The following is a 25,755-nucleotide window of genomic DNA, read 5'->3' as shown; positions in this document are numbered from 1 at the left end:
ACGGGGGACGCGTAGTGCATCCCTTGCGCCCCGAATTGACGGAAAGCATCGGCTGCTGACGTTTCCGGATCAGGCCTCCAGCTATAAGCGGGGTAGCTGCCTATTGAGGCGAGGAGACTAGGTCAGTATGGAAGGGACCTTGAAGGGTTAGAAATGCCCGGAAGGTCGAACGTTGTACATGCATAAGTATGCATCAGTCGGAAGTGTGAGGGAGGAAATTCTGATAGCAAGTATGTCGCTAAGAGAACTAAGGCAATGGTATGGGGGAGTGATTCCTCTGCGGATCATTACCCCGGTGTTAAGAGTTGAAAATCGTTCTGCCGTTCCATGCGACGGTGTGGCGGAGCCGCCACATCAACTCCTCTATAGCTTCGGGGTACACAGAACCTCGTCCGTGTATCTGATTCCTTGGCGTAAAGAAGCGCCTTGACGCCAGGATACTTGACTTTTGCGGAACGTAGGTCTGATTGCTTTGCGAATCAGAGTCCATTTCTATTTCCTGTACCGCCCCTCAGGACAGGAGTACACTGAGCTCGTCGTCTATCAGTGCCATGTCCTGGTAAGGGACGGATGGGATGGGATAACCTATTCAGGGTCGGAAGAGAAGGAACTCTATCCGGAAGCCCATCACCGTATTGTGGATCTGCACGTCTGCCGAATCGTGGGCCAGACGTGGGAGTATACATTAGCCTGCCCCCCACCAGTGTATGTGGGACTGAGTGTGGGAGTGCACACGCTGGTCAGTGGCCTAGTCTAGGAATCCACGACCTCCGCGTCCTCTTCAGGGATGTCCTCGGGGAGGGAAGAAGGGTGCTGGTTGAGCCATGGGTAAGGCGTATGGGTGAGGAGCCGGAGTGAACTGCTGGCTGGGCGGTCTTGCATAGGACCTGTATGGGGTAGTACGGGCGGTAAAACGCCCTCTACTTCTACCGGTTCTCCCAAACCTTGCCAGGTTGGGATATTCCCAGAGAGGAATGTGACTTATCCAGACTTTAGAAAAGTCTGCCCGTTGGGGCCAGCCATTAACTTGGGATAGGTCCATCGGCTGTTCAGCGGCGGTAGCCTAACTAAGGTGTGGGGTGTTGGTGATAGGTCCAAAAACCCTAAGACCCTGGCTGGTATGGATCGAAGGACCTCCCTATTCCCATCTTTGGGATACTTCCCATGCTTGGTGAGATACCCCCAGAGTTTGGGGTCCACCTGGAAGTGTGCATAACCTTATATGGCAATGTAAGGGGTATTATGCCCATATTATGTGTCGGTGAACTTAACCGACTGATCACCGGGTCCAGTATATATTCTAATGGGACACCTCGGGTAGAGGTGCCCAGTCACCGGAGTGGGGTATTACGCCCTAGTATGTCTCGGTGAGTTTACCGACTGATCTCCGGGTCCAATATATATATATATATAGTCTAATGGGCCACCTCGGGTAGAGGTGTCTAGGCACCGGAATGTGGATGGCAAATCGCCCCCGGATCTACAATGGCTGTCCACGAGAGTCTATAATGTGTCACCCTGGGATACAGGTTGGCGTCGCCATGGAGCGCCATGTGCCCACTGCTCCAACCATCATCATCATACGATCCTCAAACTCAAAGGTGTTAGCCGTTTCGGACTCCACGGACGACTCTGGCAGAGTTCGCGAGTGTGTCTGGCTTAGTGCGTCTAACGGATCGCTGCCTCTGCATGTACCTCTCCCCGAGGCTCGGGGGTCGATTGGAGTTTGGAAGAGCAGTGAGTCGGCAGTCCTGGGAGGGTACTGCCTGGGGCATATTAATATTTACTTCCCCTGCCGGGGAGTCGAGGGCCACGGAAAACGTGGCGGCGTGTGGGACGCCAAGCCCTTCTTAGGGGCGGTAGACCGTTGCCGGATGGTCCGGACAAATGGGGTGCAGGCGGGTTGGGGTAACCGACGCCCTAGCCGTCTGGGCTGATCTACCTATGTGTAAATTCATTATAATGTTTAAGTAATAAATTAATATATTTATTTATATAGTGGGCTGTGTCCACCACTTCAGGGGTACTAGCGGTGGTAAGGTCCAGACGTCAGGTCCAGACGGCAGCCATAGGAGAAGAGACTGCTGACTGCGAACAGTCCATTAATCCAGCATCGTAAATATGGAAATATGTACAAACTGGTAAAAATTTATTTATTTATATATTTAATTATTCCTTAGATTATTAGGGAAAGCTATACAGGTAGCAGCCCCATGGTGGGTCTAATGGATTTGATCCTATGACCTTGTGCACCGTAGTGCAGGTGGCTTACCACTGCACCATGCAGGACTGCCCTAAATGAGGAATCTAATCTGGGGAATAAATTCCCCAGAAACATATTTGTTTATTTATGTATTTATTTAGATTTATAATTTATTTATTTTATTTATATATTTATATATTATTAATTCATTAAGATTGGTATAATTTATTTATTTATATATTTAAACTATTTATTTAAATCATATTCATATAATTTATTTATTTATATAATTAATTATTTATTTACATGAGGGATATAATCTGGGGAAGAAATCCCCAGAAACATGAGGAGTTCCCCCGACACCTACAGTGTTACTACAGAGAGGGGGGAGATTCCCCACGACCAGGGAAGTGTGACCTGAGGACCCGCGTCCTGTGCCCTACACCGTACGCCGCACACTGGCGTATCGATGCAGGGGTTGGCGAGGTACTGGCCCGAGGACGTAGTCTCGCGAGACTACGGCCTCAACGCGATGTGCAGGAAGTCCCGCCCGCCCCTCGAGGCGCGCGGTCTGGAGGGGAGAGCGTGCGGCACGACGGGAAGAGCGCGCGGTTCGGAGGGAGAGCGCGCAGCTCAGAGAGAGCGCGGGCGCGTCGGCGAATGGGAAAAGACGGCGAGACGCGGCCGAAAAATGGCGACGTCTCGCGATAGTCCGGACCTCGACGTGAGGAAACAATGACAGCCGGTCAAAGCGCACAGGCACCCGGGAGGTGCGCGCCGACCGGAGCCCAACCAGAAGGTTGGGGGGGGGGGAGGCAGAAATAGAAAGCAAGTAAAGATGGACGACTGAGGAAAACAGCGGATTGTGTAACAGGGGGCGCCCTAGCGTTCCGGCGCCAAAAGGGAAAAAATAATAAATAAAGCCTAAGTAAGCATGATTATAACTGAAAAGTCGAAATATAAAACCGACAAAATATAAAACCGACAAAATTACCTGACACCGAGATTCGGTCTCAGGGCTCAGACATGAAAACGTAAAAACGGGGGAATGCTAGGGAGAAACCCCCAATATTCCACAAAATCAATATAACAATCAAATATCAAACAAATTACCTGACACCGGGATTCGGTATCAGGGACACTTAACACACAATCAATAATAAAGGTACATGAATCACTTATCTTGTATGCTCTGCCATGAGCAGAAAGAAAGAGGAATAGGTTACCTCAGACAGTCCCTTATATAGACTACGGTCTGGGAGGGGCTACGCTGGCCCAGGGACTGCTGGGAAGGGTAGTTCTTTGAATTTTTTCTTTTAAGTTACAATAAATGTTTACTGTATTTCTGCTATGGGCATTATTAAAGAAAGATAATGCAAGATACGAAGCCTCCTGTCTGAAATATAATTATCAATCAGCTGTGCACCTGCAGGGCTCTAATGAGGACAGTTGCAGGGTCTACATCCCTTTAGCCATGATTTCCTATTGGAAGTATCTGACCAAAAATTTTATTTTTGTTGCAGGGGGTGCCTGAAATCTGACTTGTATCTAAGGGCAGACTTCTGGGAAAATTGGTGAGCCAATCACACAAGCAAGCAATTATGTTTCTGGGTGGCTAAACTGTACACATTCTGTGTACAGAACACCTCCAGATAACCATAATGCATTGCATTTTCAGAAAAATAACAGAGCTGCAGATTGAAAAGGAACGGTACATTTTAACAACATTCAATCACAATATGACTCAAGTCACAATTGTATATGCTATATTATTTTTTCTTTATTTGCTATTTTTTTCCACAGAAGTGGAGTTACCCTTTAACTTTCTCAAGCCCGCGCTATAGCCGAAAGACGGCTACAGTGCAGGCCTAAATTGCCGGGAGGGTGTCCATGTACATCCTCCCTAGCATGCGCCGCTTGCATGCCCCCACGAGGTTCGGCTGATCACAGATCGTTCCCGACCCCTTACCACGTGATCTGCTGTCAGCCAATGACAGCTGATTATGTGATGAAAACAGAAGATAGTAATCTTTTTTTCCATCATGCTGACAGCAAAAAGCAGATTACCAGCTTCTGTCAGGCCCCGTACTCACGACCAAACATGTCTGCTGAAACTGGTCCACAGACCAGTTTCAGCAGACATGTTTGGCCGTGTGTTGGCCCGAGCGGACCATTTTGGGACGGATCGGACAGGTTTCCAGCGGACAACTGTTTCCCGGACTTGTTTTAAAACAGTCCGCTGGAAACCTGTCCGCCCGGACATGTACGGTCGTCTGTACAGACCTACCGTACATGTCCTGCCGCCCGCATCCCTCGCATGCGTCGAATGACTTCGACGCATGCGTGGAAGCATTTTTAAGGCGGCCCGCCCACGTCGCCGCGTCATTGTCGCGGCGACACCGCGTCATCGACGCGGCGACACCGCGGACACGCCCCGCGTAATGTTTACGCGCGGGCTTCTGTTCGATGGTGTGTATAGCCATCGAACAGAAGTCCCCGGGCAGTCCCCGGCCAGACATGTCCGATGGAAACGGTCTGCAGACCGTTTTCATCGGACATGTCCTGTCGTGAGTACTCGGCCTCAGAGGGACATCAGTCCCGCACATGGACACCTGTGATGGATCTGGATAAAATTTATATTTTGAATTATTTTATTAGAACCACTAAAATGTTTAATGTCTTTTATATTTTCATATTGTTTCTATTTTTTTTTTTTTTTTATATTTCTTTTTATATATGCATGTGTGAAAAGATGTCACAATAAGTGTTTATTTTCCTTGATAAGATTTGTCAGATATGAAATTAAGTTTTAAAAGTAATGAACTCAGCATTGAAAATACAAAGGATTGTTGAAAGCAGCTCCACCCCCCCCCCCTCAATCACTCCTGAATCTCCAGCATTCTAAAGTGTTCAACCCTTCACCCCCCCCCCCTCTGCCTGTCTTCATCTGACCAGAGGATTTCTTCCAAACATGGACTTCCATCTCCTTGCTCCCATGGCCCCTACCATCGTCTGAAATCAAGATGGCTCCTGGACTTTAGCAATATGTGCCATGTGCTACAGAGTCACAGAGGGGGTGGGTGAGTGGGAGGGTAATAAGGGGCTGGAATGTATAGTGTGAACCTATCAAATGTGCTTGTGTGTGTGATGTCATATTGTTTATAAAAAGACCAATAAATGGGTTTGGCGTCTCTGTTGGGACTGAGCTGAGAAAAGGTGAGGATGTGAAATATTTTTGTCTGTAGATTGCACATATTTCACCATAGTAATTTGAATCAGGCGGCAGAGATGGGTTAGCCCTGAGATTGTCAGGAAATCAATTAATGAATCTACATCACACCCACTGCTGCCCACCAGTGCCACCTACCAGTGCATATTAGTGCCACCTATGAGTGCCCATCAATGCCTCATAATCAGGGCTGCCTATCAGTGTCATCAGTGCCGCTTCATCATTGCCCATCAGTGCAACCTCATCAGCACACATCAATGAAGGAGAAAAATTACCTGTTTGCTAAATTTTCTAACAAACTATGAAACTTTTTTTTTTCTTTTGTTTTTTTTTATTTGCAGTCTTTTTTTTAACAAAAAATAAAAAACCCAGCAGTGATTAAATACCACCAAAAGAAAGCTCTATTTAAGTAAAAAAAATGATAACAATTTCATATGGGTATAGTGTTGCATGACTGCACAATTGTCATTCAAAGAGTGACAGCGCTGAAAGCTAAAAATTGGCCTAGGCAGAAAGGGGGTTTAAGTGCCCAGTAAGCAAGTTGTTAACTTGTGCCCCCATCCACATGACCTAGCCTCTACTTCTACATAGCTATGATCAGACATTATTTTCATCTTTATTCATTCGAGTAGATCAAGGTTACAATAGGTATAATAGATAAGGGGTAAAAAAAGATGAGAAGTCTGTTTACTAAAGGTACCAGCCTAACGCACAGCACACAAGTTGGTATCCACACAGAGGGAGGGTAGGAGCATGTCTCTTGACCACCATGCTGAGCCTGGCTATATAACTTTGGAAGGAAGCCTCAAAAAAGGCACCATTGAAAATGGAGCTCATCCAGCAACAACCTCATTTCGTTCAGACTATCCATAAAGTGGTATGAGAACATGCAGGGCCTTTGGGCTACACCCATTTATCTTTATAAGTGGATAGTATTTGTAACTGGACTGTGGGCAGGGCTGTCTTAATGAGAGGGTACACCTGGGCTCTGCCTAGGGGCCCCAGCTGCACTTTCCCCAAAGCAGCTGGTCCTTGAGCCCACGCTGCCCTCGAAATTGGGGGGCCCCATGATGACACTGAGAGTGATAGATACACAGGGGGGGCAGTCTGCCTCCTACCTACTTGATGTCTGTTCATCTGCACTGTCATCATTGTAGGGGCCCCAGAGCATTACTTTGCCCAGGGGCCAATGATGATATTAAGATGGCCCTGACTGTGGGAGATTTTTTTCAGTATACTTCACTTCTTCTTGATATTTTATACATAGTTACATAGTAGGTGAGGTTGAAAAAAGACACAAGTCCATAATTTATGATATGCAGTTACAGATGTATACAGTGATAAAATAAGTCCCCAATGCAGAAAGAAAGAAGTCAAAGTATCTTTATGCAATTCTATTGTTTTCGGCCACAAAATCATAAAAACGTATAGCCTTTGCAAACCCTCCGCCATATCTGGATGCCATGCCCTCTTCTCAGCAGCCCCACTCCTTTGGAAGTTTTAGAATTGCTTCAGTTGTTAGGTTTGCAACCCCAAAATAAATATAATGTATTAAGATGGAAAATGTGGGTCATGTTGGATGACAGGGGAATTAAACTGTAATTTGGGTTAAAGTCAAAATGCATAAACTGTATGGCTTTGCTGCTGCACACATTATATTAATTCTAACTTGGCCATTGGATGCTATTAGCACAGTAGCTTTTCCCAGAGGAACCTTTTCATCCCAGTCAAAAGCAAAGCAGAGATTCAAGAAGATCACCAGCAATGATGTACAGGACTCTGTATTCATCATTTCAGATATGCTGAAATACACATTTAATCCCAGACAGACAGGAAATCTCTAAGTACAGGCAGTGGAGCCCACTCTATAAAGTCTTCATTGTGTTAGAGAATGATGGAGTATCATCGATTAAACGTTTCCCATGTGAGCTCCAGGCACAAAACATTCAGATAGACAGTCTGCCATAAATCGTGTACTTGAAAAAGGACGATTCAAAATTTTACATCTGTGATTTTTTTTTAGATCATTATATAATTTGTAAAGGTCTTAAACACTGTTCTTGAAAGTAATATTTTATTTGCGTTAGCACATGTGGGTACATGTAATCACATTCTAGATTTAGACTGGGTACTCACTATCTTCGCATGCGGCTCACAGCAGAGGTCCGGTGCGTCTCTGCTCACCATTTCAGGTCTGATTTCAACCTTAATTTTTGGCTGACTTCGGACCTGAAACGGACCAAAAACTCACAGGGCTCCTGTGCAAATTTGCACCAGAGCCGCAGCAGAGAAAGTATCTCACAAAAGTGAGTACACCCTCGCATTTTTTGTAAATATTTTATCTTTTCATGTGACAACACTAAAGAAATTACACTTTGCTACAATGTAAAGTAGTGAGCATATGGCTTGAGGGACCCACATTTTCCATCATAATACATTCTATTTATTTTGGGATTGCAAACCTAATAACTAAAGCAATTCTAAAACTTCCAAAAGAAGTGGGGCTACTGAGAAGAGGGCATGGCATCCAAATATGGTGGAGGGTATGCAAAGGCCATATGTTTTATAACAGTGTAAATTTGCTGTCCCATCAAAATAGCTCAACACGGTAAACCGCTGTCAACAAAAGTGAGTACACCCCTAAGTGAACATGTCCAATCGGGCCCAATTAGCTATTTTCCCTGCCCAGTGTTATGTGACTCTTTCATGTTACAAAGTCTCAGGAGTGAATGGGCAGCAGGTGTGTTAAATTTGGTGTTATCACTCTCACTGTCTCATACTGGTCACTGGAAGTTCAACATGGCACCTCATGGCAAAGAACTCTCTTAAGACCCGAAAAAAAGAATTGTTGCTCTACATAAAGATGGCCTAGGCTATAAGAAGATGCCAAGACCCTGAAACTTAGCTGCAGCAGAGTGACAAAGACCATACAATGGTTTACTAGGACAGGTTCCATTTAGAACAGGCCTCGCCATGGTCGACCAAGAAGTTGAGTGCACATGCTCAGCGTTATATCCAGAGGTTGTCTTTGGGAAATAGGTGTACGAGTGTTACCAGCATTGCTGCAGAGGTTGAAGGGGTGGGGGGTCAGCCTGTCAGTGCTCAGACCATACGCTGCACACTGCATCGAATTAGTCTGCATGGCTGTCATCTCAGAAGGAAGATGATGCACAAGAAAGCCCTAAACAGTTTGCTGAAGACAAGCAGACTATGGGCATGGATTACTGGAACCATGTCCTGTGGTCTAATGAGACCAAGATAAATGTATTTGGTTCAGATGGTGTCAAGCCTGTGTGGCAGCAACAAGGTGAGAAATACAAAGACAGGTGTGTCTTGCCTACAGTCAAGCATGGTGGTGGGAGTGTCATGGTCTGGGGTTGCAAATTTACACTGTTATACAAGCTGTACACTCACTACTTTACATTGTAGCAAAGTGTAATTTCTTCAGTGTTGTCACATGAAAAGATATAATAAAATAATCAATAAAATGTGAGGGGTGTACTTTTCTTTTGAGATACTGTATGTGAACCGGCTCCATAGAGGGACATAAAACTGCTGGAAAAAAAATCTTGGTCGTCAATTTGCTGGGTAAATAGAGGAGAAGGCGAGGTGGCTGTGGTTCAATTTAGGAAAGAGAAAGGCTCCTCTAAGTGCAGTGATTAAAAGATTTATTACAGGCACAATGGGATTAAAAACACTTACAAGATAGTAAGAGGTCATAGGCATATGATTTGTCCTCATGCATATCGCTGTAATCCTTATCTGCCCGTGTTCTCGAACCAAGCTGGAACGCAGGCGGCCGATGTGACATCAGGTGAAGGTGGTGGCCGCATGTGTTCCAGCTTGGTTCCAGAACCCAGGTCACCTAATTGCATCTTCACCTACTTACCAATCCACGTCACCAGGAACTCTGACAGCTGCAGGATGGCTCTCTCTCTTCCCCAGACAGACGAGGATTACAGTGATCCGCATGAGGGCACATCATTATATGCCTATGACCTCTTACTATCTTGTGTTTTTAATCCCATCGTGCCTGTAATAAATCTTTTAACCACTGCATTTAGAAGTGCCTTTCTCTTTCCTTTATGATCCTCCAGAGCTTATTCTTTTCTACAAAGTGCTGCCTTCAGTGTCATGTCTGGATACAGCCTTGCCAAAGCGCCCACATCTCCCTCCTTTCTGTGGTTCAATTTGCGGCCCCTCTCAAAGTGCTGCCTGGGTCCAATGGGCCCACTGGGCGCTGTGTTTTGTTTTTAAAAAGTCAAAAAGGAGGAGAAGCTGAACACAACTTCTCAAACCACAGATTTTATAGGCACTGTATGAGACAGTATGTATAAAAATTAACAAATTTTATTGGATATACATTAAAATACAACAAAAAAGGGGGGAGTGATAAAAAGCACCCTTCATCTAACAAGGAGTCAACGGGTACCCAATCCTATGTTATGGAGACAAAAAATCACAGTGTATTGCAGAGTGCATAGAGATCTACCAGTAGGGTCAATATTCAATCGGATACATAAGTATGCTGCTGGTGTGTTGCTCCACACTCAAATGTCAACACGTTTTAAAAAGTATGCTTGCTTCTTCAGGACTGATTGGGTGGGTTCCAAATGACTTTGAAAGCAGAGGAGACGACGGTAAGAACCAGAAAAGAGGGATGACACACACGGGGGCATCAACAAGGAAAGGAAACACAGGGGGGATAGAAATCCCCTAATAAAGGGGAAAACCCTCTAGATATAGCAACAGGAGCCAGCCAATAAATATATCTCAGGGTGTACATGTGCAATATATATATTGCTGCATTAAAGATCAGATACCAAAGTCTGACTATAGGTGTAGAGAAAAAGCAATGCAATGCTGAAAACTTATATGAGGTCACTTGGTAATGAACACAGGTTGCCCCACAAATAAATAGATCAGGGTGACTGCCTTTGGTATTCAGTATATACTGGAATAGCCCCAATAATCTCAGTATTGTATATACAGACTGGCATGCGTTGCAGCTGTAAAGCATAGAGGTAAACCACAAAGGCATACCAAACCTTCCAGCCACAAGACATAGGATGACCAACACCAGCTCCTGTTTTTTTTTAAATGTCCTCTAAGTACCTTATTCCTGCAGGGTTTTGTGTGGTCACTTTCCGTTTCCCTGTGACCTCTTGCTTTATATCCCACTTTAGACAGTGGCGGTTATAGAATGGGTCCCTGTGCAATCATTGCTCAATGTTAACAGTAAGGCCGCGTACACATGATCGGTTAAACCGATGAGAACGGTCTGATGGACCGTTTTCATCGGTCCAAACCGATCGTGTGTGGGCGCCATCGGTTATTTATCCATCGGTTAAAAAAAAGCCAACTTGTTTTAAATTTAACCAATAGATTCCTAACCGTTAGAAAAAAAACGATCGTTAGTAGGCACAACCATCGGTTAAAAATCCACGCATGCTCAGAATCAAGTCGGCGCATGCTTGGAAGCATTGAACTTCGTTTTTTTCAGCACATCGTTGTGTTTTACGTCACCGCATTCTGACACGATCGGTTTTTTAACCAATGGTGTGTAGGCGCATCAGACCATCAGTCAGCTTCATCGGTTAACCGATGGACCGATCGTGTGTACAGGGCTTAACTGTTAGCCATGTAGAAGGGCATACACTTTTATCAGGGTGCTTTTTGAGCAGTGCTCAAAAAGCCCCCCCCCCCCCCCCGTCTATTTAGTGAACTAGAGGTTTGGTCTCTAAATTCACAATATAGGTGGATAAGCTTTGAAATTTATACCAAGTTTGAGACCTGGAGCTTCAAGTCCCACTTTTGGCAAAACACTACTGTACATGAAGAAGAATCAGACTAAGGTCCACTTTCTACACTCAAGTTGAAACCCCTGGTATACACAAGAAGGCCGACAATTCTTTACACTCACAATCCATTGCATACATTTTTGTCTTCCTGTCACAAGCAAATGTACATGAATTTAAAGGATAACTCCACTTTTGTGGGGAAAAAACACCCTATGGTCCATGCCAACGGACCTTACTTTGTACAGTAAACTTTTATGGGGAACTGTATCAAATGTTTTTGTAAAATCCATATACGCCACGTCTATGGGCCTTCCTTTATCTAGATGGCAGATCACCTCCTCATAGAAGGTTAATAGATTGGTTTGGCAAGAATGATTTTTCATGAATTCATGCTAATTACTTCTAATGATACCATTTTCATTACTAAAATCATGTATGTAGTCCCTTATTATCCCCTTCAAGAGCTTGCATACTATTGATGTTAGGCTAACTGGTCTGTAATTCCCAGGGATGTATCTTGGCCCTCTTTTAAATATTGGTGCTAGATTTTCTTTGTAAGGTATATGTATTTATAGATTCAGGACTACAGAAAGGAAAAGGCCGTAGCAGCCATCCTGTATTAGCCATTTTTTGTTTATAGATGGGCAGCCTGTTAATGAAAAATGTTGTTGTGAAGTTGCAGACTATCGCTGTGTTTTCCAGAGGCATCAGACCTTTACTCCAGAACATATCTGTTCTGTTTCTGTTAAAAAAAACAGCATTTGTAAAACCTTTGTCCATTTCCTAGTTGCATCCTTCACAGAAAACCACACCTTGCAGCCATGACATAAAGACAAACTATTCTCAATTTTATCACTTCTTTACAGTTCATTTGCCCTTTTTGTGGAATTTTCTAGTGTATGCATAACAGAAACATATGGCAGAAACAACATTATAGTTTGACATTTAAATACCTGGACTGAAACGTGAGGATCATCGCCTGGTAGCAGCATCTCGGAACCCTCCTTCTTCCATTCAATAGATGCCATGGGATAGGCAAAGACTTCACAGCCAAATATAGCATCCTTTCCAGTAACATTCCAGTTATCATAGGGTGGGGTAAGGATCTGTGGCGCTGCAGAAAAGTCACAGAATATATTTAGGATTTGGCAAGAAACATTTCCTGTACAGTGGAAGTAAAGCATTTTTACTGTGTGGCTCTTCTTTGTAAGGTTATGTAAATTTACTTGGGCTGTATTTGAATTTACTATAGTTGGAAGCTATCTACGACAAAATCAGGCAAACAGATTATCTAAATTGGCAGGAAGTAGTTTGTAATGATGCTTGAGGCCGGGTTCACACCTATGCGAATTGAGTGCGGCTTAAACCACATCCAATTCGCCTTAACATTATAAAATACATTGATTTTAATGAGGCTGGTTCACATATGTGCGATGCATTCGCACTGCGCATTGCCCAAAAAACTTGTGCGTTTTCTAGGCATTGGGGTGCGGCTCATGTGAGAATTCAGGCCCATTATCTTCTATGGGCACGCATCTGATTCGCAGATGTGTTTCTCATCAGGATTCCTCTCATTCTCCTTAATACACCCCCCCCCTGTCCTCTCCCAGGTCTCCATATTCACAGCTAAAACGGAGATGATCTGCTGAACAGTTCTCTTTTCTCTTTGCAGAGATAACAGAGCTGGAATTCGCACCGCATAAGTGTGAATCCGGCCTAAATGTTTATATGGGCAATCATGTGATGAGATTTCAGGTTTCATTGTAGATCAGAAATTCATCTCTGGGTATTGTAACTAGAACTGAATTGCTATAGCAATGCAGTATTACAAATATAGTCATAGCAGCCGGTGCTTCTGCTATGAGGCCTTGGGGTGGGAGGCTTAAACATAGAAAGTCTGTGTGTGCTGTATCGTTAGGCATTGGAGACGTTGTAGTTGACATGGGACCTTGCCCCATCTGTAAAGTCTCCAGTCAGGAAAAGCTCATGTCAGATGCACAGAAGGAGCCTTTGGAATCTTTGATAGTCCCGGCTTTCCCTTGTTTTTTTTGTTGCAGAAACAGCATTTGTTTTCTTTCTATAAATCTCATGATATTTGACATCTGTAGTTCTGCATAAAAGCCAAATTTGAAAGAATTTCTTTATTTGGGTTATAAAATAATTGTGTATAATAATACTAACAATTATTATGTAGTAATATAAAATACCATTGTTGATTGTTGTTATAATAGCTACCTATTTCAGCACCTGCTTGTATAGACCAAGGTGCTAAGATATTATATCCCTAAAATAATCGGTTTATGCTGAAACATATTAGTGAGTGAATAGTACGCTGGAAAAATAACATTTATTTGTAATTCTCCTTTCTGCTGCTCTGTTCTATGGCAAATTACTGTATATCCACAGCACTGGTCTATAGTAGTGTAAACAGCTTATAATGTAGCCACCTCATCCCTTTAAAACCAAACACATATGAATTACACAGGTTCTGTGGCTGATTAAGGTGTTAATTAAATTCACTTGGTGCCTTATCTGAATTTAATTGGCCTCAGAACCTGTGTAATTCATATGTGTATGAGTTTAAAGAAATTAGGTGGCAACCCTAGGGGTGGTGCAGGGGACCAAGGGCACTATGGGGATACAGAAGGCATGACAAGGGGGGGGGGGTGAAGGGGACAGAGGACACTGCTTTGGGACACAGGAAACTTGATATAGGGGGAGGGGGGCAGAGGACACTGTGGGAGTGATTTGAAGGGGGACAGAGGACCCTGCAATAGGGGGGCCCTATTAGGGACCCCTTCTCATCAGGGCCCCCATCACCCCTAGGGATGGGAACCCCATCTCCAGACTATGCTGGCTGGCGTCAGCCACCCTTGGGTGCCAGGATGGGGGTGGGGGCAGTAAAATCGGAATACCCAGCCGCTATCTCATGGTGAACTGGCTTTGTATTAGTGAAACACCTTAAAGTGAGGTAAACCTGTACTGTTATTATTACTATGTTAGGATTATTATTATGTTTATTTATTAGCAGGTGAATGTGGCCCTCCATGCATTCACATACATTGAATCCGGCCCTTAAGTGGAAAAAGGTTGCTGACCCCTGATCTATAGTTACACCCTTGCAGACGTGCATCGCCCTTAAAGTAGCTAAGAATTTTAGTTTAGTTTCGGAAGTTAAAGGGAAACTGTAATAGTTTGGGAGATAGACATCATTATTTTGTTTGATTCCATGCACCGATTTTTACGTAGAAACATGAACATGTTTTTAATAAGGGAGCAACAATGGGGTTAAAAAATATAAAGCAACCCATCGTTCCAGTTTACAGTACATTGCAAAATGAACTATGGTTGTTATAAGTTACTCCCAAGCCTATAGCCCTTTGGTTTACTGGAGGTGTTTGCTCAAATATGACCAGACTGAGCAAGGATCATTTACAGCCTTTTTTTTTTTTAAAGAACAGAGTATTTTAAAAATTCAGGGTCCTGAATAAAGCTTTTGTTCATGGGCTCCTTTCAGTGTCGTGTAGAATCTGTTCATTTAAAGTGGTTGTAAACCCAACCACACATCTTGCACCTACAGGTACGCCTAGATTAAGGGCCCTTTCACACGTACGGACCGTATGTCCGCATTTTCATCTGTCCGTTTGCGGATGAAAACGGGACATACATTGGTCCCTATGTGATTACGGGTGTCAGCGGATGAACATCCGCTGACACCCGTAATTTGTCCGCCTCCACAAAGATCCGCATTTGCGGACGGAATAAATCCTATTTTTCTTCCGTCTGCCGTCCGATCCCCCATAGGGGAGAGCGGAGGAAACACAGGACGGTCCCTGCACAGTGTGCGGGGACCGCCCTGTCAGCTGCCAGCTCAGCGGGGATTTTACGGAGGATCCCCGCTGAGCTTTGCGGACACACGGAGCGGATCATTACTGATCCGCTCTGTGTGAAAGGGCCCTAAGGCTTACCTGTAGGTGCAAGAAATATCTCCTAAACCTACACTGTTTAGGAGATATTTCCAATTGAGACGAGCGACGAAGTCTACGACGCATGTGCGCCATAGACAACAACAAAGGCGCACTGAGCGTGCCATTTTTCTTAATGGCATTAACGGTGTTAATGCCGTATTTCCGCGCATGCGTGGTAGTGACATAATCGCCGCTCCGGCCAATCACAGCGCAGGAGGCAGCGAAGAGGGGACATGGTGGTGGAGGAGGACTTTGGGGGCTTCGATCGCAGGTAAGTGCCACACAATGAGCTAATATGCTGTGCATACTAGCTCCTTATGCCTTTCTCTTGCAGGTTTTTTATTTTTTTTATTTAAGGGTTTACTCCCTCTTTAGGATAGAAGATGAATACTGGAAGGGGGGGGGGGGGGCATTTTTAGTTAATTTCAAAACCGCTTTAATACCAATATGATCAACATCATTGTTGCAACAATCTAAACATATACTGATAGGTATTTGACTTCCTGTACAAAAAATGTCCATAGTGTGTGAAAATGTGTGTGATCTAAACATTTGATTGTGAGCTCATTTGGGAGATAGAGGCTGTAGTAAATCGTTCTATGTCCTTTCACACGTGCTATGTAAAATACCAGTGGTATAAAACCAAGGACAGGTGCAATCTTACTTTCAAATCTGGTCCCAATCAGTCAGCTGGGTCCTTAATTAAAGACAATATAGTCCATTTAAAGCACCTGGATAATTAAGAGCAGAGATCTTGTTTCTAGAGTCTCTGATAGGTTGCAATAGCTAGTGGTTGTTGCATGCCACCAGTGTCCACTGATGTTTGAAATGGCACTTTTGAGTGTAATAGTTTATCAAAGCAGACTTAGATTAAGTATTTCCGTCTGCTTTAAATAATTATGGTGGTATTAGGTAGAGAGGAGAAGGGGGGAGTAGAGGTATTAAAGCCAGATTGGGATCTGGTTTCCCAACCCCAACAAAAGAGAGAGAATCTAGTGAAGCTGTAGGTATATGCCACATAACCAACACCTGTACCCTAGAATCAGACTCTACATATTCTGGTGTCTCTGCTTAGAACATGGGACCTGGAACTTCTTGAATCCCCTTTTAATGCCAACAACTAAAACTATGCTTTATACCTACTCCGTTTCCTCCAACCCCCACATATACATGACTCCCAAATCATTTATTGCAGATGTAAATGTTAGGTTTAGTCCTGCATATATAATATAAAGTAGAGCTGCCTCTTTCTAAACCATTTCAAATATCATATGTAAAACACGGGTGGTTTGGTATTATATTGTGTTTCAAGGGTCAATTTAGGGCAGCACAGGCTGTTCGCATTCCTGCCTTGCAATAATAGGATCCTAGGTTTGAAACTTCCTGATCGGGAGTATGAAGGTTCTCCCTGTGCTTGCGTGGGTAGTACTCTGATTTCATCCTCCATTCCAAGGCACGCTGGTAGCTTTTGTGGCACCTGGCTAAACTGGCCCTGGTAGATGTATGCATGTGAGATAGGGAGCTTAGATTGTAAGCTCTTTGAGGCCAGGGACTGATGTGAATGTAAAATATGTAAAGCATTGTGTAAACAGTTGGCACACAATATATATACATACAGGGTGATTGAAAAGTAGCTCCCTATTTTAAACTATTTATACATTTTTTTTTTTTTATATGAAGTCATTTTTTTCTAAATTCTTTTAATGCATGTTCCTTAATCTATGACATGACTTCAGATAGGATTGTGGGTCCTTTTATCTTTCGCGATACCATGCATTCCGAAAGATATCGCACTATGAAATCTGCCCAGTTGTCAATACCTGGGAGAATATTGAAGACTTGATTTTTATGCAAGATGGTGCTCCTCCACATTTTGCTATTATTGTTGGTGAATGGCTGAATAAACATATTCCTGGGAGATGCTTGGGTCGCCGTGGTCCGCATGAGTGGCCAGCTAGAAGCCCTGATTTAACACCCTGTGACTTTTTTCTTTGGGGTTGGTTGAAGGAACAAGTTTACTCTACGAAACTGAAGACTTTAGAAGAACTTAAAGTGGAGGTTCACCCTATAAAAAAATTCTAACATTATATCCAGCCCAGTTCTGCAAATAAAATGACACTGACCTTCTTTTTTTTTTTTCCTGTAGATATCGTTTAGCCATAGAATTCACCGCGGCTTCCGGGTAGGGAATCCCGCGGGAGTGGGCGTTCCTATTGACATGCCAATCAATTGGCATGCTAAACGACGGTGCACACAGCGCGTCACGATTTCCCGAAGGAAGTTTGGCGACGAATAGAGCCGAGCCGACCTTCTTTCGGGAAGTAGTGACGCGCTGTGTGTGCAGTCGTTTAGCATGCCAATTGATTGGCATGTCAATAGGAACGCCCACTCCCGCGGGATTCCCTACCCAAAAGCCGCGGTGAATTCTATGGCTAAACGATATCTACAGGGAAAAAAAAAAAGGTCAGTGTCATTTTATTTGCAGAACTGGGCTGTATATAATGTTAGACATTTTTTATAGGGTGAACCTCCACTTTAAAGGGCGGCCATGAGAAGTTATTTCTGCCATCCCACAAGAGCTCCTGCGAAGTGGCCTCAGAAGCTGCATGCGAATGCTGGTGCACATATCAAATTTTAAATAAAACTTCATGTTATGTGTGGTGTTCTCATATTCATTTTTTTTATTTTATTATATATAGTAAGCTCTAATGAGCAGGGCCCTCTGATTCCTCTTGTACCAAATTGTAATGTAACTGTAATGTAAACCTTTATTATAATAATATACACACACATATATATTATAATATATATTATATTCACTGCATTCTATATACATTTCTTGCTTGCATTCCGGGCATTCATCCCTGACCACATAAACACAAGTGCCACTAGGTACACCATGCAGCCACATCTAACTGCAGCAGTAGGCAGCCTCTTATAGGACTATATGGTGCACCTATGCCCGCTACCCACACCTAAACACTAAAGCCTTATGCATCTGGGCTAAATGCCCATAAGACCTTACTGTATTTTATTGGACAGAAAGCATGAAAGCAGCTTCATTTGGATGTGAATGGTAACCTAGGACGGTACTGTTTTGCACTGAACATCACAATTTGCTATATAAGTGCAGGGATCATGTTCATTGTCTGCACCTATGTCTCTGTACACTTGTATGATGCAAGCGTACCATAGGGCTATTTCCCTGCTCGGCCTTAGTAAGTTAGACCCACTGCATATTAGCTGTTCCTCCTGACCAGGGCCGGACTTACCATTGGGCTTGACTGGGCTCAAGCCCAGGGGCCCCGCCCAATAGGGGGCCCCCTTTAAAAAAAAATTTTTTTTTTTTTTTTTTTAGGGGTCCGGAGGCCCCCAGGGCCCCGGACGGCAACCCCCCTTTTTTTTATTTATTTTTTGTAAAAAAAAAAATTTGATATATTTTTTATTTTTATATATATATATATATATATATATATATATATATATATATTTTATTATTATTATTAAAGGGCCCAGGGGTCTCCAGGGCCCCCGGATGGCAACCCACCTTTTTTATTTTTTTATAAAAAAAATTAATTTTTTTTATATATATATATATATATATTTTTTTTTTTTTATTAAAGGGCTCAGAGGTCCCCAGGGCCCCATGTGGCAACCCCCCCCCTTTTTTTTTTTTTTTTTTTTTTAATAAATGTTTATTTTTTTATTTTTGTTTATTTTTTTATTTTTTTTATTAAAAGGCCCAGAGGTTCCCAGGGGCCCCGGATGGCAACCTCCCTTTTTTTATGTATTTTTTATAAATGTTTATTTTATTTATTTTTTTATTAAAGGGCCCAGAGGTTTATTTTTTCTTTTTATTAAAAGGCCCAGAGGTCCCCAGGGCCCCGGATGGCTACCCCCCTTTTTATTTATATATATATATATATATATATATATATATATTTGTTTTCTTCTCTATTTCTTCTTTTTTTTTGTAAAGGCCCCCCCCACTTCTCAATTTGCGGCAGCCCCCCCCGCTTCTCAATTTCAGGCGGCAGCACCCCCCCCCCCTAGGTTCTCTGCTTTAGGGGACAGCTTCTTCCCGCAGTAACGCAAAAGGGTTAATTTTCCCGCACTGCAAGAGGAGGCAGCACGGAAGCAGGAGGAACCGGAGTGGTGTGTGGAGGACTGTGGCTTCTGAAGGGAAGAAAGCCAATAGCCGGGCTAATGACAGTCTGTGGCCCCGGCTGTTGGCAAAGGTGAGTGGCACCCCCCCCCCTCAACAACCAACTGCAAATCCCCCCCCCCCAACAACCAACTGCAAATTCCCCCCCCCCCCCCCCCGCTCAACAACTTTAATGTGCTCCCCCCGCTCAACAACTTCAATTCCCCCCCCCAATTCTCGGCTCCAGGGGGCCCCTTCAACACTCAAGCCCAGGGGCCCCCACCACCCTAAGTCCTGCCCTGCTCCTGACCATTCATATTTTGAAGTGCAGATCACATGTTCATGTCTGATTCCTGACTCCAGCTTACTTCTGGCCTCGCTGACGTTACTGAAATTGAAAAGCCAGCCCAGAAAGTGCTAGGAATTTACAATTCTACATCTGCAAGCGATTAGAATGATGAGTGGATGTGAGTTTTTTTTTTCTATTTTTCTATTTTGCAGACACGGGGTATTTCATACAGAAAGCACCGTTTCCCTTGTTCTATGTAATATGTGGCCTAGATTCATTGTATATTTTACACATATTAGAAAAATATCAAATACTATAAGGAATTGATTGACAAGCAGCTACTGTTTTGAATTCCTCATTTTATAGAATTCCTAAAGGAGGACTGAACAAAGTGAAGTTTTGTGAGGTACGATCTGTTACTAATTATGTGTTAGCCATGAACCCTGATAGGTGAAAAAACAATATATACACCGCCATAAATTAATCACCATGTTTTCTTTTGGTCGGCGGGTAGTAAAATGGTTCATAAAAGCATGTTTTACTCCTGAGGATAATCTACATGAAGACCTCTGCTCCTTTTAAAGGGCCCCTAAATCTAAAGCTTAAGCTTGCATAAAAGAACATTTTCACCTAAAAAGCTTATAAATCTCAGACCTTGCCTTTGTTTTTTTATGTCTTGTGCAAAGGAATGTGTAGAATGGATAAAGGTTATGGATCCTTGCTATTTATGCTACTGCAATAGCGATATCATATTCCATTGCTGATATATCCAAGATATAAAAGCACCTTAAAGCAGAACTCTGGGGTAAATTTGTTTTCCCCCCATGCAGTCAGGCTGTGCTGGCACTGTATAGGTTAACTGCTAGTTTTGTTCTAAGAGAGACGACATAACAGCTGTGGTAATTACTAAGGCAGTGAAACTGATCAAACCACCTGTGCAAAATAAGCCTTTCAGGCTCAAAACTGGTAACCTGTCGCCTATGGCGATTTTTAAGGGTCAAGGTTTGTCGCCATTCCACTAGCGGGCGCAATTTTTAAGCGTGACATGTTGGGTATCAATTTACTCGGTGTAACATTATCTTTCACAATATAGAAAAAATGGGCAAACTTTGCTGATTCCTTTTTTTTTTTATTCAAAAAAGTGTATATTTCCCCCAAAAATTTTAGTTTGTAAGACCGCTGCGCAAATACGGTGTTACAGAAAGTATTGCAACAACCACCCTTTTATTCTCTAGGGTGTCTGAAAAAAATATATAGAATGTTTGGGAGATCTAAGTAATTTTCTAGCAAAAAAATAATAATTTTAAATTGTAAACACCAAGTGTAGAAAATAGGCTTGGTCCTTAGACCCCTTTCACACTGGAGCATTTTTACAGCGTTTTAGCGTTAAAAATGGCACTATTAAAATGCTCATAAAATGCTCTTCATGCATCTCGATGGACCCTTTCACACTGAGGCGTTGCACTGGCAGGGCGTTGAGAAAAGTCCTGCAAGCAGCATCTTTGGAGCAGCTTTTGGGCGCTGAAAAAAATGCTCCAAAAACGGCCCTCTCCATTGAAATGAATTGAAAGCGCTGTAAAAATGCCTGAATAACGCCTACAATCCGCTCTGAGCTGATCTCCCAAAAATGTAAACATGCAAGCAAAAAAAAAAGGGGCATCTACAACAGCAGGACTGAAATTGCCCATGCTTCAATAACGCTTGAAAAACTCTGTTAAAACGCCCGCAGCGTTGCGTTAATTTTACCGCTAGCGCCCTAAAAACGCAGAAGCCTCCTGAGATGCTTGACGTCAGTAACCCAGGAGGCTTCAGGAAGGAGGAACATCACTTTTGCCCAGGCCAGGACAAAAAACTACTTTTCCATTCAAGAGTAAAAATGAAATTCTAATATCCAGTTGTGTAAGGGGAGGCAGAAAATAATGAGGGCAAATCATTAAAATAATAAGAGTAATTTCTTTGAAAGGATAAATTCAGCTGTGAATAAAAAACTACCAGTACTGTGTGCCACCATGGCGTACGTACTCATAGTTTGAATGGGGTGTGAGTGTGCTGCTCAGCATTCTTGTAATTAATTCATTCCACCTCTAGCTTTTTTTCCTGTATCCTTGTACAGGCTTACAATAATGAAGCTAAAGGAAGACTGTGCAGGAGCCTGGCGTTGCTCCCAAAATGTGCTGATCGCGGGTGCAATGATCTGCATTCTCCAGTAAAAAAAAAAAAAAATTAACCTGCAAAAATATGTTCCTTTTTTTATTTTTAAGGTGAACTTAGCCTTGAAAGGATCAGTTCACCTTTCGTAAAACATGTTATGCCCATATTCAGGATGTAGCATGTTATGAATAGATAGACCCTCCCCCACCCCTCTGATCTGACAGCTAGCGGGACCCCCCCCCCCCCACTAGCTGTCACAATTTGAAAAACATGGCTGAAAAAACGACAGGGTCCAGCAGCCTTTGCAGAGCACTGTGGTGGTTCATTCTCTTTTCCTGTCAGATTGTATCTTCTTGCCTGTACGGGCACACAGACACACCGTCAGATCTGCTGGAGACCGTCATGGTCACTGGTGCAATGCTTTACAGGCTCCAAAAAAAAAAAAAAATGCACATTTTTTTTTACCTGCAAATAATTTTTTCTAAAAAGTGAACTTATCCTTTAATGCCACATAAATAAGCATGACTTATTTAGAAACAGTGTACCTGATTCATTCGATACAGTATGTAGGGGATTTCACTCTCCGATCAGTTTTAGGTTAAGTATTTCTAAACAAATTGAGAAACTGGTACTTGCATTTGAGCAGGCGATTGTATTTCCATGGTAAACAAATCACAATGTGTTTACTATACCTGATTCGCATGGCCCCTCGTGTACAACAGTCAGATTTCTCTCTGGTTGAGCCCTGGACATCTCCTGGAATTTGCACAGCTGGGGATAGGTCTTGCCATCAGATCCACACACAGCTGTGTTAGATAAGCAGACACACTGAGGTTCCGGGACCTCTCCATGCCTCAGGTCTCCCATGTCCAGCTGGCATTCTAGGTTATCCCCACACTTCCCATAGAAGTGGTTGGTGTTATCCAGATCACATATCTGCCCTTCCAAGTTGGCACATTCCAAGCAGCAGTCACAAGTGTCCCTTACCACCCCAGCAAGGCATCCTCTGGGTTGAGGACATTCTTCTGGCTTACAGTCTAAGCAGCTTTCTCCTTCCTCTAACAGTCTCTGCCAACCACGCTGTAGGTAGTCTGGGGCACTAGGTAATCCTGGTATTATTTGGAGGCAGTTCATATAGAACAAAAGGAAAAGTTCTAGGCAGATCCACGAAGCACATTTAAACATCTTCAAATGCTGTACTTGTCTCTGCAGCTAAACTCCATTACTTGCAGGTCCTTCACTCCAATCTCTGCAGTATCTCCATCGGTAATTCGTCCTTCTGGATGGGCAAATCTGTGAAAAAGAGCAGTGTTTCTTTGATTTCCACTTACAAAGACAGTCTTTATATAGCTTTCATCTAAAATCAACTGTACAGATGTTCTCTTTACCAGATGATATAAGACAGTTGAATAGCTGTCTAGGAAATGGCTTAGGTCAGGCAGTATGCAGAGGCAGCTATCGGGGGTGAAATAACTAGGAATACATACATAAGGAATATATCCAGACGAAATATAGATATACAGTAAAACCTTGGTTTGCAAGCATAATTCGTTCCAGAAACATGCTTGCAATCCAAAGCACTTGTATATCAAAGCGAATTTCCCTATAAGAAATAATGGAAAAACAAATGACTCGTTCCACAACCATTTATTCAAATCCTTCAGTTTATAGTCTATATAAAAAGATTATAGCATAGTCTATATAAAAAGATTATAGCAATGTGATTGGTTGTGAAACCAAAAAAAGTGCATCCACAAATGGAAGCCTTCACAAGGGGATTAGAAGCAAAATCTACCAGGAGCTACAGAGGATAAAAGATGAGAGAGGCACCCCTAAGTGCAGCAAAATGGTTACCAAAGGCGGCTCTTTAATTAGGCGGGCGCCTAAAAACCCTTGCACTCACAGGGGCCTCGCGGCCGTCTTACTGGCCCCAATGCATTACCCCAGTTTTGAGGGACAGGGTGCCTTAACACTGCTGTGCTCAGGCAGTGTTAAGGCACCCCTGACTCAAGAGCAGGGCCACCAGTGTCCCTAACAACCAGTGAATATCGGTGACACCACCCCTTGTTACGTCAATGACCAAGAATGCCCTTAGTCAATGACGTCACAAGTGGCGGGTTTACCAGGTGACCTCACCGGGTGTCCCCGCCCCTTAGTTATTAAAGAGCAGGATCTGGAGCCCGCTTTGTTAAAGGGGGTTTCTAAATTCCAATAAGCCCCCTGCCCACAGACCCCCACAACCACCGGCCAGGGTTGTGGGGAAGAGGCTCTTGTCCTTGAGTAATTTTTTCCATCATGGGTGTGAGTGGGGCCCCATGTCAAGTTTTTGCCTAAGGCTTCACAAAGCCTAGAGCCGCCTCTGATGGTTACATTTAATGAAGGTACAACATTTAGAAACTCACATGGTTGATGATTTAAAGGGGTACATCTCAGTATGCAGGAATCTGGGGCAAAGCTGTCCACATAGACCATCCTTCGCACTGTCGGATCTCACGGCTGTCAGTCTGCAATCGTGACCGAAAAGACTACCCTGCAGTAGGGCGATCTGAAAGCGTGGCTTGAAGTTCTAGTGAAGCGCAGAGTGGAAGAGATGACGTCAATGGCGATGAGGAGAATGGTTTCTGTGGGCAGCTTTACCCCAAATGCCTGCATATTTGGATGTTATTGCTACACTTAGAGGCGCCTCTCTTCTCTTTTATACTTAATTGTGACATGACGCTACTTGTATATCAAGACATCGCTTGTATATAAAGTCAAAATGTATTTAACATTTTCTTGCAGAACGCTCTCAAACCAAGTTACGCTCAAACCAAGGTTTTACTGTACTGTACCATACCAATATAGATAGTAGAAGCAGCCATATTGTGGCCAAGACATAGATGGAGTCAGCTCACTGAAAAGTGACATTGCTTGTGGTTGTTTTAATAAAGGCAAATAGGCTATTCACTTTGCAAGGGAATTTTCCCCAGAGCTAAGTCGATGAGGTAAAGCTATGCTGACTTCCATTTAATCATGTGCAAGCAAATATACATAGATAGCAGATTGAGTATTCTTTGCAATGTGAAATTGCACCACATTTACTAAGCTTTGGGGAACATTCCCTTCAAAGTGAACAGCTTATTTGCCTTTTAGTCAAAGATTGTCTAGTTCTTAGAAAAAAAAAATAACAAAAATAACAAACATGTTATACTTACCTCCACTGTGCAGCTCGTTTTGCACAGAGTGGCCCTGATCTACGTCTTCTGAGGTCCCTCGGCAGCTGTCTGTGTTCCTCCCCGCAAGAACGCCACACATTCATGCGAGCAAGCTTGCATGGTGTGGCATCCTTGCAGGCACACTCCCGTGATACAGCGAGCAGCTATAGCCGCTCACTGTGTCACTCGGCCCCGCCCCCACATCATTGGATGTGATTGACAGCACTTCTTTCAATCCATCCGCTCTAGCCCATCAACGGCCAGGCTGAGCAGCGAAGAGGATGTCGGGGGCCGAGCGCGGGACTTTCAAGGGGCCAGGTAAGTATAACGGCGGGCCGGGGTGGGCCGGCATTGCCTGAAGTTTTTTCACCTTAATGCATAGGATGCATTAAGGTGAAAAAACTTTTACAACCCCTTTAAATTATTACATATTTTGTGAAACTTGAGTCTTTATTTCAACCTATCTAGTTCAATCAATAGAAAAAAACAAACAAAAAAACCCTCAATATACAAAATTCTATACCCACAGTTGATCCAGAGAAAGGCAAGATGTGCAGTCACAGCTCAAGTGCAGATACCATATCCTGGAAGTACATAGAAAGTATTCAATTTCCAAACACTGAAATATATGCTTTGAGTGGACTGAATGACATGGTGCCATCATATTTGAAAGCATTTTGCAGAAGACTCTGAAGCTTTTATATTGGTCCCTGCCCACAGAGGATCTTACAAAACAAAATCCATGGTACAGTCAAAAAAAGATGTACACCTACACT

General features: G+C 43.3%; 1 protein-coding gene across 3 annotated transcripts in view; it reads right to left on the bottom strand.

Annotated features, from left to right (window-relative positions):
• The window catches only part of KAZALD1 (Kazal type serine peptidase inhibitor domain 1), a 69,170-nt gene that overhangs the window by 17,223 nt on the left and 26,192 nt on the right, over nt 1–25,755 (bottom strand). For 2 of the 3 annotated variants that reach the window (XM_040361914.1, XM_040361913.1), the window contains 2 exons: nt 22,478–23,078; nt 12,187–12,347 (listed from right to left, as the gene is read on the bottom strand). In XM_040361914.1, the coding sequence (XP_040217848.1) occupies nt 12,187–12,347; nt 22,478–22,970 (654 nt within the window). In that variant the 5' untranslated portion in view covers nt 22,971–23,078. Of the gene's footprint in view, nt 1–12,186; nt 12,348–22,477; nt 23,079–25,506; nt 25,545–25,755 lie in introns of those variants that run through there. The other variant, XM_040361915.1, reaches the window with a different exon arrangement.

Source organism: Rana temporaria, chromosome 8, assembly GCF_905171775.1.
Source record: "Rana temporaria chromosome 8, aRanTem1.1, whole genome shotgun sequence".
Taxonomy (NCBI): Eukaryota; Metazoa; Chordata; class Amphibia; order Anura; family Ranidae; genus Rana; species Rana temporaria.
This window is presented reverse-complemented; position numbering and strand designations above follow the sequence as displayed.